At 41.2% G+C, this 13,885-nt stretch overlaps 1 protein-coding gene across 1 annotated transcript in view; it reads right to left on the reverse strand.

Annotated features, from left to right (window-relative positions):
• The window catches only part of UNC5A (unc-5 netrin receptor A), a 144,002-nt gene that overhangs the window by 39,697 nt on the left and 90,420 nt on the right, over nucleotides 1-13,885 (reverse strand). Inside the window, exons 7-10 of the mRNA XM_069972727.1 lie at nucleotides 12,276-12,461; nucleotides 9,490-9,765; nucleotides 9,059-9,146; nucleotides 7,968-8,136 (exon numbers count right to left, since the gene is read on the reverse strand). Of these exons, the coding sequence (XP_069828828.1) occupies nucleotides 7,968-8,136; nucleotides 9,059-9,146; nucleotides 9,490-9,765; nucleotides 12,276-12,461 (719 nt within the window). The remainder of the gene's footprint in view (nucleotides 1-7,967; nucleotides 8,137-9,058; nucleotides 9,147-9,489; nucleotides 9,766-12,275; nucleotides 12,462-13,885) is intronic.

Here is a 13,885-nt window from a genome sequence, read left to right on the forward strand (position 1 = left end):
ACCCACAGTGCGTTTTTTCACCACTTCCAACTCTGTTGTTTAGCAACGAGCTTCTGGACTACACATGATGTTTTAAAACTAGTGCAGCACTAGAGCAGGTGGCCACACTAGTCAATTAGGAAGGGGCGGAACCAACTGGGATATAAAAGGAAGCCAAGCTGCTTGAGTTGAGCGTGCTGCCATCATCAGAGCTGTGCACATGAGTACCATACAAAGAAACAAAGAAAAAGTGCAGCAACAAGGCCCCTGAGGAATTTACTGCAAAGGAAACACGTAGGACCAGGCCTGAAGGTGCTTCTACAAAAACAAGGGAAGTAAATGAAAATATACATTCTCATTATCTATTTGAATTTGGGACTTCAATAATAATTTCCCTAAGAACCCTGAATATGAAAGTGAATATAAATGCAATATAAACAAGTGTGCAATTCATAAAAAGGGCTGGGCAATATATAACTCTGCCAAAAAAATTATACTAGGTTTTCTATTACTGATCATTGGAATTGTATCCATATTTGCAAGCATATTTTATTGTTATATTCATGCACTTATCCTTTAACCAGCAGGGCCTGCGCGCCTAACAAAAACTATCACTTATCGCTTAATGTACAATGGATGCAATTCTGTTCATTCTGTTTTCTTGATAAAAAATAAATAAATAAAAAGAAATAAAAAAATAATAAAAAACTATATCTTGCAAGTCAACTGAAAAAAATAAAAACCTAATATATGTGCAATATATATAAAAAACTGAAGTGCAATTTATGAAAGTGGGACTTGTGAGTAACAGAGTTGGAAGAGGTGAAAAGATGCACTGTGGGTGTGAACATGGGACATCGTTAACACATGCAAATGCATAAAATATGAAAAAAGAACAAAAAAACGCTAAGTGTGAATTGTGCATTATTTAATGAATAGTTTGTATGCTCAGATGATGGTCGTGAAGACACAACAGTACTACTGACATTGGTTTTCTTTTCTTTTGTTTATAAAACATTGAATTTTAACGGATTCCTATTTTCAGTGAATATATAGCAGTCAAAGGAAAACGTTAAAATATAGTAGAAAATAAATCAGTGACCATATATCTATATCAATACATATATATATATATATATACAGTGTGTATATATATATATATATATATATATATATATATATATAGTATACATATATTGCACAGTTCTGCCACAGTATGACAATACCATTACATCTATATATCTATTTATGCAACATTATATCTTATCCATCTATAATTCCATTATTTCTAGTAATTAGAGGTGAGTGAACCAAATTTTCTGAACTGAGATTTGTTCTGGACTTTAAATTCGTGAGCATTTGTACGAGCCTGATCCAAAATGTCAGCTACACGTTGTACATTACTTTACTTCAAATGTCCGGGTGCAAAAGGTTATCCATAATCCCTTGTAACCGGACAATGGCTACATCACATTTTGTCCTTTACTATATATATTGGAACTCCTGTACAGTGAGCTAACACATACATTCACTCATACACATACTGTACATCTGTGTAATCTGGTGAACGATTTCAGGTTAACAGTAAACAGTCTTGTTTGCAATCATTTATCATCATCATGTATCACCTATATTCTGTAGGCAGTACACTATTAGCATAGCACGTCCCCGAATATGCACACAGGAGCAGAGACATCAGTCTACAGCTGATCTCTCTGCTCCTGTAGTCAGTAAGCGGTCATGCATATAATATATGCATGGCTTCTCACTGTGCACCCTGCAGTGTCCTATGCAGGGCCAGACTGGCCATAGGGCACCTCTGGCAAATGCCAGAAGAGCCGGTGGCCTCCAGGGGCCGGTCCCGTGCTCCTCCTGACCCGGCGACTTTTTTCCCCAACTGTAGGGCAAAGGAGTCACTGGGCCAGGAGGAGCACAGGACCGGCCCACAGCGCTCCTGTCAGCCCCGTCTGACGTGCGGCTGTGGGGGGGTGTCGTGTCCTATCCCTGTCAGCGCGCGTATCATAAAGCTCTCTGTGGGCCTGTGTCCGCGACTTCCAGCACAGGCCACAGAGAGCTCTATGATACGAGCACTGCTGGGGATAGGACACGACATCCCTGGCAGCCGCGCGTCTGACAGAGGCTGCAGGAGATGAAGGGCTCGGCGGGGGAGCGCATTGTTAGGTAAGTTTGTCTTTTTTTTTTTTTTTTTTAAATCAGCTTTGCACAGGGGAAGAGGAGAAGGGGCCATCTATAAGGGGGGGGAGAAGAGAAGGGGCCATCTATAAGGGGGGGAGAAGAAAAGGGGCCATCTATAAGGGGGGGAGAAGAGAAGGGGCCATCTATAAGGGGGGGGGGAAGAGGAGAAGGGGCCATCTATACGGAGGGGGGGAGAGGAGGAGATGGGGCCATCTGTAAGGGGGAGGAGAAGAGGAGAAGGGGCCATCTATAAAGTGGGAGAAGAGAAGCGGCCATCTATAAGGGGGGAGGAGGAGAAGGGGCCATATATAAGGGGGGGAGAAGTGGAGAAGGGGCCATCTATAAGGGGACCAGAGGAGGAGAAGGGGCCATCTATAAGGGGGGAGAAGAGGACAAGAGGCCATCTATAAGGAAGGGGGGAGAGGGGGACATCTATGGGGGGAGAATGGGCCATCTATAAGGGGGGAAGGGGGCATCTATAAGGAGGGGGGCATCTATAAGGGGGGGACAACATAGGGGGAGAGGGGGCCATCTATATGGGGGGACAACATAGGGGGAGAGGGGAACTATAAGGGGTCAACATTGGGGGAGAAGGGGACATCTATAAGGGGACAACATAGGGGGAGAAGGGGACATCTATAAGGGGACAACATAGGGGGCCATCTATAAGGGGACAACATGGGGGGGCATCTATAAGGGGGACAGCATGGGCGGCCTTCTATAAGGGGGGCAACATAAGGGGGTCATCTATAAGGAGGGGCTATATAAGCAATATACTATAAGGGGATCACATAGACTCAGCCTACCCACTAAACAAAGGTGTAACAGGACTATTACAGATGTGTAGTTTGTATAGAGATGAGGATGCCTAATATGTCTGTCTGGCAGATTCAGTGGATTCGTGGCTTTGAGAAGTTCCCAGGGCAGATGAAGAAAATAAAAATGGAAGAACTATGATCAGAGAAGACGTCCCCTGTGAGTCACCTGATATAACTACACTGTAATATATATGGTGTACAGAACCTGGTTAGAGCTGTGTCCACCTCTACATGACTGGATGAGGTGATAGTGATCTGTGTACCGTGGGTGTTAGTCAGTATGCGGTGGTATTTGTCAGTATGCAGTGGTATTAATCAGTATGCGGTGGTATTAGTCAGTATGTGAAAGTATTAGTCAGTATGTGGTGGTATTAGTCAGCATAATGTGACATTAATACGACCACATACTGACTTATGTCACCACAAACTGACTAATACCACCACACACTGACTAACACTACCACACACTGACTAATACCACCAGATACTGACTAGTCAGTATGCGGTGGTATTAGTCAGTATGCGGTGGTATTAGTCAGTATGTGGCGGAATTGGTCAGTATGTAGTGGTGGTGTTAATCTCAGCAAGGTGACCGGGGCCGGATGCAGTCTGTCTCTGTACCCTGTGTAGTGGTGACGACCTGTAACTGCAGCACCACTACACAGTACAGAGACAGAAGCTTCTGACCCCATTTACTTTATTATCTGTAATTCCACTCATGGCCGTGATGATACAACATGTAGCCATGCTGCACTCACAACATCGTCTCATAACTTTTCACCGTGCGGCGAGTAGGCCTGTGTACTCTAAAATGCCAGGGCTGATTTTTTTGTCCCAGTCCGGCCCTGGTCCTATGATCTGCCGCCTACGGCGAAGACTTCACTTTGCCTCATGGCAGATGTGGCCCTGTATACAGTTGCCTCCTTCCCATTAGGACATGCTTTACCTGGGTGCACATGCTCCAAACGTCTTCTGACGTACCAGTCCTGTTTTTCTGGTCCTTGTACCACCTACCATAAATCAAAAGTGGACTGAGGGGAGATGATGCTGGAACAGTTGCAGATCAGCCTCTAAGGGTTCTTTAAAGGGGCCTTACCCAGTACGACCTAGTATGACTGCTACATGCTCTGGAAAGCCGGATAGCCTCAATGGGACTGATACATGCTTAGGAAAGCCAGACTGCTTCAATAGGACTGCTGCACCCTAGTTGCACAGAGCATCACTTGACTCCCAGTATGATGGTGGTGGTGGATTATGTGGAACTTCTTCCTCTTTCCAGCTGGAATCAATAGCCTGCCAGTAACTGGGTAGTGGTGACAAGGGAGCCGCTTGCCATGACCCCATCACCACCTCATGCAACCCCAACAGCACTCCTGGATGGCAGGGCTCCAGGTAAACACTTCACTGACAAGCACCTGTGCCCTGCTGCCAACTGGTCACCAAATGCCAAGAAGAAACACTCCAAGGAGTCACTTCGCCACAATGGAACATTAAAAACACATTTATAAGCTATTTAGCTGTTTTAGAGTGGTTTGTTTAAGCTTTTGGAAAGTTCGCTCATGTAGACTAGTAATGATTAGCTACAATCCACAAATAGGCGTTATATTTTTGTACATGTTTTTATTGACAAATTAATTATTTTAATTCATATACGTATGTAGGCTGAATACCCTGAACTCCACTGAAACCTAACCGCCCACCTAAGATATGCTGAGTTTAACCTTTTAACTACATTCACTACTTTGTACCGCTCATGAGTCACAGCCTTTAAGACTTCACAGCTCAAATCTTCCACATTAAAGGAGATCAGCTCCTTTATGTTGATTGTACGAAATAGTGTTCATTATTACAGGTATTATTGAGATGGGACATGAAAATGACCTTCTGCTGATCGTAACAATGGATGGTTTATTTAGTTAGTTTGTGTGTCTATGGCCAATTTTAGACTCAATAAAATAGTAAGGAAGGTCAAATGACTGAGTTTTTTGTCCTAGACCTAGTGATATCGCATTTTTTATGTCCCTTTGTTAAAATAAATAAAGTTATTCCCTGGAGTTATATGTGTTCTAGGTATCACATGGAACTCTATACAATTTGTTCACAAAACATGTCAACAATAGTCTTTTTTTGAGGAAGAAACATCTTTTCAATGACTTAAGTAGTTTTACTCAGTCTTCCAAGATGCCCTCAAGCAAGGTGAAGAGAAGGTTGATCTTTTGTTGGCTTTCTTAATGGACAGGTCCCAGCAGAGGGTTGGTTGTAACATTTCTTACCAGAGTGGCTTCAGAAAAAAAGGCAGTAAAAATCAAAGCAACATTTAAAAATTATAGATTTGATAGATACTGAGAAAACTATCAATAGTGACTACACTGGATCCCTGGACACACATTGCTCAGCTATTTGTGCTCTCACATTTTTACAGACTGTTAAAAAACACCAACATTGTCCACAGACATCTGGTTGTCACTAAAATGTCTCAGTACATACTGAATTTATACAATGACTTGCATTTATTTGAATCTGAAAATCTTTTTTCTGCCAAGATGACAATAATTTTACAGTGAAGTCCAACTGGACCGGGCAAATGATTGCCAAATTTAATTAGGTCTGGATATTTTGTGCTCATTCTGAGGCTTTGCAACACTCTTGCCATGGATTTGCAGATGATTTTACATACAGACTGAATCTGTTTAATAGACTGATACTGCAATCTGTTTTTATTCTACATTGGTCACTTGCATCATGTAATCTCTGGCCAGATGGTTAGGAGGGCAAAGGGGTAATTGTGTATGGTCTTCCCCCCACCTAATTACCTCTACCAATCAGTTCCATCCAGTCATTCCAGGTAGGAAGTGTACCTCGAACACTATAATGGTTTCAATATGTTGCAGAAAAAGTCTGTAATGTCTGCTTGGAGCTCTGATGCCCCATCTGCCCACTTTGCTAAGTAGAAAAGCTTCAGTGTGCAAGTTTATTGCCATAGGAGTTATGACTGTATAGGAATTACAGTAAGTCTGTATAACCCTTGTTTCCTCCAACACCATCCATGAGTAGACCTCAGCTTTCTCTATAGCCTTTATATTGCAGCTACTATTAATGTGCCAATAAGTACTTCATATGAATAGATAGCTTTAGGCTAGATTGACACACAGCACATTTTGTGCAGTATCTTTGCTATCTGTAACAAGCTGTTACTTTAAAGTCAACATAGCATTTGTGTATTTGCCCTTAGAACATACATTGACATATGTTAACCGATCCCGCCAATTGCACTACATATATGGAAAAGAAGAAGTGCGTATACAAGGATGTACACACCAGAATTATGATCCATGTACATAAATTTTATTCAAAGCTCAAAAAACGAAAATAAAAACAATTAAAAACTGAGCATGCAGCACCCTAAGATAGAGGGTGTGCACCTCACTGGGCAGGGATTAAATAGATCCCAGATAGAAAGAGCAAAATACACATGAATAAATAAAGTGCTATACAACCTGTTATAATAATGTCCTGGATAAAAATTTCCCCACATGTTACGCTGCCTCTTCTCAGCTTCTTCAGGAGTCAATCTGCACTACATGGCCAGACATTTACGCAGACCAGCTTACTGTTTCAGCTTTATTTACCATTAAGATGCATAAAACCAAGCATATAGTCATCATATAGCTTATTGATTCAATGCATCTATGTCGTATGATACCAAGTTAGTTTCGGTACCCTGCAAGACCTGTTGCAGTTAACTGTAAATCGCTACTGTGAAGTTGAAATGTCTAGATGGGAAGTGTATGGCACAAAACTCCCCAAACAGAATCTTGCTGGTTGCATGACAGTGTTGTGGGTAAATAATAATCCTAATAGGTAGAGATGAGTGAACCTTGAGCATGCTCAAGTCCATCCGAACCCAAACGTTCGGCATTTGATTAGCGGTGGCTGCTGAAGTTGGATAAAGCCCTAAGACTATGTGGAAAACATGGATATAGTCATTGGCTGTATCCATGTTTTCCAGACACCCTTAGAGCTTTATCCAAGTTCAGCAGCCCCAGCTAATCAAATACCGAACGTTCGGGTTCGGATGGACTCGATCCCGAACCCGGTTTGCTCATCCCTACTAATAAGCAGTTTTACTGCAAAGTTTGGTATAGAGGAAAATATTAATGCTAAGAAATTTTATTGCAATAAAAAGACATTCTAGTGAATTCTGTACAAAAATGTTAGTCATCAGTTTGTGCATTTTTTTTCCTATTGTAATAAGATTTCTTCTTGTACACAGAAAGGTCAATAAATAAAATAACTTGCTGAGTCTAACAGAACATAGACTGGGCAGAACTACCACATTTTCCCCTTTATGAAATAAATTAGAATTCTAAGGCAGGTTTTATAACCCCAATACAGATAGTTAGTACAGGTAGTTAGCTACTTACAGGTACAGACATTATTGAAGTGAATGGTCAATCCATTCATATAAAAGATTTACTGCTTGAATCTGCTTGGCTGTCCTTATAACAAAACTCTCTGTTCTGGCTCATAGAGGGGCATACTAAACAGGAGCCCACTTCAATGAGATCCATATGTTCTTAAGCAATGTATATGGATGGAGTTCAAAATACAATCCCTTTGGATGTCTTTATAGTTAATACATTGTGTAGGTACCAGTTTATGTAGCGCTGTCGGTAACTAGTGGTTACCGATCATTTTGGGGAATACAAGCCGGCCATAGAAAGCAAGTACAAACATCACACCTGTGTGCTGAACTAGCACTGGCGTTACGACATATTGCAATAACATCACTGGCCGAGCAAGCGAAACCAATCAACTAGCTACCACACTCTCCCACTCTGGAAATTGTAGTGACCCACAGAACAATAATGTTCACCTGTCACTGCCTGTCAGTGTTTTTTCAATAGTATATAGTAATAGTATACTTGACACCAGTTTTCATTTAGCAATTCAAATGGCGTCTGAGTAACCTACCTCCCAGCTTCCTTCACAAGACTGTTTTTTTAGACGCACAGCCCAGTTCTCAGGGCTTGGTTCCAGGCAGTGGTCCATCGATATGATAACAGGTTGAGTAAGAAGGACTCCAGGTGGTCCACAGCTGACGATGGGACCCAAAAGCGTCTGACAGCCAGCTAGAGGTAACCTCAAGAAGAGAAAGGAAAGGTAGACAAAGTGAGATAAGAGTAATTGAATCAATAAATCAGCAAGTCAATCTATATAGGAATCAATCCAATTGGTCTGTGAAATGGGCAGTAAAACATTCCAGGCTTTATATATTGATGGCGTCTTCTGAGCTTGCAAGCCTATGAACAGTGACATAGCTAGGAGTCATAGGGGCCCCACAGCAAAAAACTACATACCCCCCCACACACATACACACACACGGTCGTTAACCTGCCCAGTATTTAGCATCCTCAATGTAGTAATTCCATCTCCCCCCCCAAAGCACCACCAGAATATTCCCCCCTAACCATTTTGTACTGTATAAAAAAAAACACATACTCGCATGGTCCTGCATTTATTCTCTCTCTCAACTCTGAAGCACACAAACAACATCGCTCATGTGCATGGGAGCTGGGACAGAGAGTGACCTCTTGTAACTGGAGGTGCAATGCTTCCTCCGGCCACAAGAGAGACTATCTAGGTGGAAAGCCAATGGCTTCTTGCTGTGCCAGCCAGAGTGCCACAGCAGTTAACTGGTCATCAAGAACACTCACAGTTAAAAGAACAGAGCAGCTCTTGCAACTCCCAGTACAGGCCTGGGTGCCCCCTTAGTGTACGGGCCCGCAGCAGCTGTGTGGTCTGCCTTCATGGTAGCTACGCCACGGACTATGAAGCTCAACTTGTGCAGTGAGACAAGGGTTGCAGGGAGCTAAAATGTTAAGGGCATAGCCCCCCATAGCTTGTTTTAGAGATCAGTGGCAACATGTCAAAAGTTTTTTAAATGACAAGGACACTTTTTTTAAGTTATTCAGCATTTCAGACATAAAGGCATAATGTTCTGTTTGTTTACAATATACTTATAAAAAAGTAAAATATATTATAAAATGTCTTCAGGGACCTACCTCACATCTTCCTGTTTATGAAGTGTCAGGTAGATTTCATAAATTTTCCCTCGGGGAATGGCATCTGGAGGTATGAGTAAACTGAGGCCTGCGGTAAAGCAAACAGTCTACTATTACTTATGCACTGTCTTTCACACTTGCTTTACATCGAAAAAATATATTAGAACAATATAAAAAAATTATATAGCAACTGTACTGAAGAACACATATAGTAACTGCTAATTATTCTGACAAGTATTGGTTCCTTGCTACAAAGACTCCCCTTTACTCACTCTGAGTTTCCATAATGGGATTTCTATACTACAGTAGTTAACCTTGTCAAAAAATGAGACATTGTGGAAAGGGCTGAAATATACTCTGTCAAAGTAATTATTTTATCAGGTCAAATCTTCAATTTCTGTATAAAAAGACTAACATAAAAGTGAACGTACCAGTATTTGGAATTTTAAGACGTCCTCCTAAAAAGTTGAAGGTACCATACGCCATATTACTTGATCCACGTGGCAGGGTGCGGAAATAGTTTTGGGTGGAGAGTCTTGGTAAAGTGTGACTATGCTCCCTTGGTATACCTGGTCCCATAGGTGGCAAAAGATGTCCATTGGTTAGCTGGAATTTGTTGCTACCATCTTGTCGTAGGCACAAGGATCCCTGATAGGTCATTGTTGCTGTGCTGAGATCAGGCTGAATAGTTAATAAATGAGCTTGGCCTAAAGTAAAAGAAAAAAAAAATATATGTTTATTTTCCAAATGTGATGAAGTATACCAGTGTTAAACACCATCCAACGATGAACCTGTACATAAATAATTTACCATTCATTGATCTTATGCTTAAATCCAATCCTCCTTGAACACTTGTACACTTGAAAAGAAAGTTAATGTGGGATCTTTGAGGACAGATTTGTGTATGTAAATGCGTACTTTAGTGAATGCTTTGCATAATTGCTGTTGTACTACTTTTATGAAATACAATGATAATTACTATGATAATTGCTAAATGCAGCATAGCAGGATGAATATATTAAAATAAATCTCCAGATTTTTTTTTTAAGATCAGTCAATCATCTATGTTGAAAATATTATATGCCTAGACTTTTACTATGTAAAGATTTAACATGTCCCCTCTACCACATTTCTCTAGTTCTCATTACAAAGGGGTACTGTACTGAGTGGTCCGCTGGTTTCAGGGTCTGGGTGTAGCGCGCAGGGCATGTATCTACAAGTGAGGAAAGTTTGTTAAATTAAAGGGGTTGTCTGTAAGCAAGAAAGATATTATCTATCCTCATTCCCCAGAGCTCCATGTCTGCCTCCTATCATCTGGGAAAGAACATTTTAGGACTAAAAGGGGTGGGCACCATATAACTATTGTTGTGAAAACACAACCTTATGCAGTATCCAATGGCTTCATGATGGGGCCCATGTGGGAGTAGCGGAGTGCTAGGGAGTGAGGATAGATAATATTCTTCCTGCTCCCCAACCAAACACTTTAAGCCTAAAGTGAACATCTCAGCTCTCCTGACCTGTGTCTTTTAGTAAATACTTATATCCCATGAAATAACAATTCTGTATCCTTTTTGTGCTGGGTAGTAAGATGTCACTTTATTCTTACAATTCCAGCAGGAATAACAGAGAAACAGCGCAGTGCAGCGTTGTAAGGAAATATTGTTATTTCATTGGGAATTCATGTTTTTACTTTATTGGAATGTCAGGACAGCTGACAGCTCCTCTTTTAAAGGTTATTCTACCAACACAAAAGCATAATCACTAGTGTTGAGAGAGCACTTAAATGCTCTAGTGATCATTACTTGAATCGAGCATTTTTAAACGCTTGAGTGCTCGACTTGAGTAACGAACCTTTTTTTAAATCAATGGACACTCGAGCACTTAACCATGTACCCCTTACTTGGCAGAGTGAAGTGTGCCTGGTTTACCTATTCCAATTTTTTTTTGTTCTAATTTTTGTATATTTTGTCCCTTGAAGGGATGATTAAATGAAATATATAAAAATTAGAATGAAAAAATGTAATAGGAATAACTCATAGCTGAGTGATCATTTGGCCTTCAGTTATTGAAGGTCTATGGCCACCTTTACCTGAACCCCATGAGGAGTACCGACCGAGCATGCTCACTCAACACTATTCACTTATTCATCACTTATTCCAATCCCTGCAGCTGCCATACCCATGCAGCTGCTCCTCTGGTATGTTGACTCTGCAGGAAATGCTTGCTCAGCCACAGCCTCAGCCATTGGTTGGTTTAATGGACATTTCCTGCAGGTTTGACACATCTGAGAAAGCAGTAAGCAGCAGGGACCTAGTGCCCTTAAAATGACAGCTTTGGGAGATCTGAGCAAGTGTTTGCTTTTCAATTTTAAAGCGACTCTGTACCCACAATCTGACCCCCCCCCCCCTTCAACCGCTTGTACCTTCAGACAGCTGCTTTTAATCCACGATCTGTCCTGCGGTCCGTTTGGCAGGTGATGCAGTTATTGTCCTTAAAAAACAGCTTTTGAACTGGCAGCCCCTTGCCCTACGGGAGTAGCCTAGATTGTGTATGCATTAGGTTGGCACACCCTCTCTGTCCCTCCTCCCCGCCCTCCTCATCATTAGGAATGCCCCAGGCAGATTGCCTACTATTCGTCAGCTGTGTCAGCCCGGCACATGGGCTGGATCGTTAAGACACCTGTGCAAATGTTCAGCATGGAGAAAATGTTCCAGTGGCATTCCTAATGATGAAGAGGGTGGGGAGGAGGGACGGAGGGGTGGTGCAAAGTTAGGGCACAGATATTCTAAGCCATGCCCATAGGGCATGGGGCTGTGAGTTTAAAAGTAGTTTTTTAGGACAATAACTGCCTCACCTTCCAAACGGACCCCAGGACAGATCTTGGATTAAAAGCAGCTATCTGAAGGTACAAGTGGTTTGGGGGGGGGGGGCAGATTGTGGGTACAGAGTCGCTTTAAGGTTGGGGTGCCATTTCTGCTAGGTTAAATTGGTATCTGTAATGTCTACCTGATTTAGTATCAGGTAGGACGAATCCTGACCCTACTACAAGCTGGCACTGATGGTATCTTGAAGCAAATGAGGCAGGCAAGGAGAAATCATTACCCAGTCTAATACACTCAAGTAAGCAGAGGAAAAATTTGAAGTGGAAGCAAAAAGAAGCCATGTACTGCATTAGAAATTAGCTTAAAAATGCAGGTTGTTTATTATTAGTTCTTACCTGCTTTGCCAGGCTTGAGGCTGACGGGCTGAAAAGCAGCTGTTAGGATGGAGGAGTCAGCGACATCAGCATCTAGGCCTTCCTTCCTGCGCCAGCACACCAGTATCACTGCTAATAACAGTACTAGGAACACAGCTACTGCCACTACTCCAACATATAGGGCCACATCCTCAGGAGCGCCTACCGCTGCAGCACCCAAAGAAAGAAAAATAAGCTCAAATGAATAATTGTGGTTGAAAAAACACTTGTGTGCAATAACTCTACACAAAGCTCATGCACTAACGCTATTATAATCTTTGTACAGTCACCTGCAACTGTATTTGATTTATCTTTGTTTTACCCAGACAATCACTCTACATATTGATCAGGTGTTCATGAAATCAGCTAGTCACCATGTAATAGTACAAATACTGTGGTAACTAATACTTCTTTAGGCTATGTTCCCACACAGTATTTTAGGTCAGTATTTTGCAACCAAATGCAGGAGTGTATCGGAAACACAGAAAGGCTATGCTCACACACTGTTGAAATTGAGTGGATGGCCGCCATTTAATGGCAAGTAATTTTAAAACAACAGCCATTGTTTTGAAATAATGGCTGTTATTGGTCATTAAATGACGGCCATCCACTCAATTTCAACAGTGTGTGAGCATAGCCTTTCTGTGTTTCCAATCCACTCCTGGTTTTGGTTGCAAAATACTGACCTAAAATACTGTGTGGGAACATAGCCTTAAAGAGGTATTCCAGGAAAAATTCACAAAAATTCAAGTAGGCGGTTGTGCCAATCTCTGTATCGGGTCCCACCGGCTTTATTATGAATAGAGCCACGGGTTCAATGTGTGACCAGTGGCTCTATTCATTCCTATGGAGCCAACAAAAAGAGCCGAGTGTATCGTTCTTCCAGTGTACTCGGCTCGGATCCCCCGACAATCTCCTACTTTTGCCCTATTACCATGTAATGTATTTTTCGGTAATAAAAACATTTTAAAAAACCCACAATTGTGCAACTAGTATTTTTTTTATTGTTGACAACATTGTCCCTATGCGATCAGTAGTGTTATATTGCAGTAATGCAGATAATTCTTCACACAGCGATACCAAATGCTATGTTTTTTTATATTACTATAATATATGTTTGTTTTTTTTTATACCAAATTACGTCTGGTTTATGCAGCCATGCCTGATTTTAATGTCAGAAAATTCTTCCTATGAGCATACCCTGCAGTGTGAATAAACAGTGATGAACTATATTAACAAGTTGGATGCATTCTTTTCTCCCACACATTCGTCAATGTTAGTCTTCAGATAACAGGTTGTTAATAAAAAAAATTCTCATCTCTGTCAAAATGTCAGTGATGCAATGTTAGCTTTTGTCCATTAATAAAAATTTCTCATTTGTATTGTCTGTTATATTTTTAATTAGCTTGGGTTTCATAGGTTTCAATTGTTGTTAACGTTATTAAAGAGTCCATTTTGTCCATTATGTTATGCTTTGCAAAAAAAGTGTTCTATAGATTAACCATGCATTTTTAGGTAAATGTCAGAATGAATACTAGGTGAGATAGATACAGTAGATAAAATGTCTAGGATTCATCGCCACTTTTACCCAT

This window comes from Dendropsophus ebraccatus, chromosome 1, assembly GCF_027789765.1.
Source record: "Dendropsophus ebraccatus isolate aDenEbr1 chromosome 1, aDenEbr1.pat, whole genome shotgun sequence".
NCBI lineage: Eukaryota > Metazoa > Chordata > Amphibia > Anura > Hylidae > Dendropsophus > Dendropsophus ebraccatus.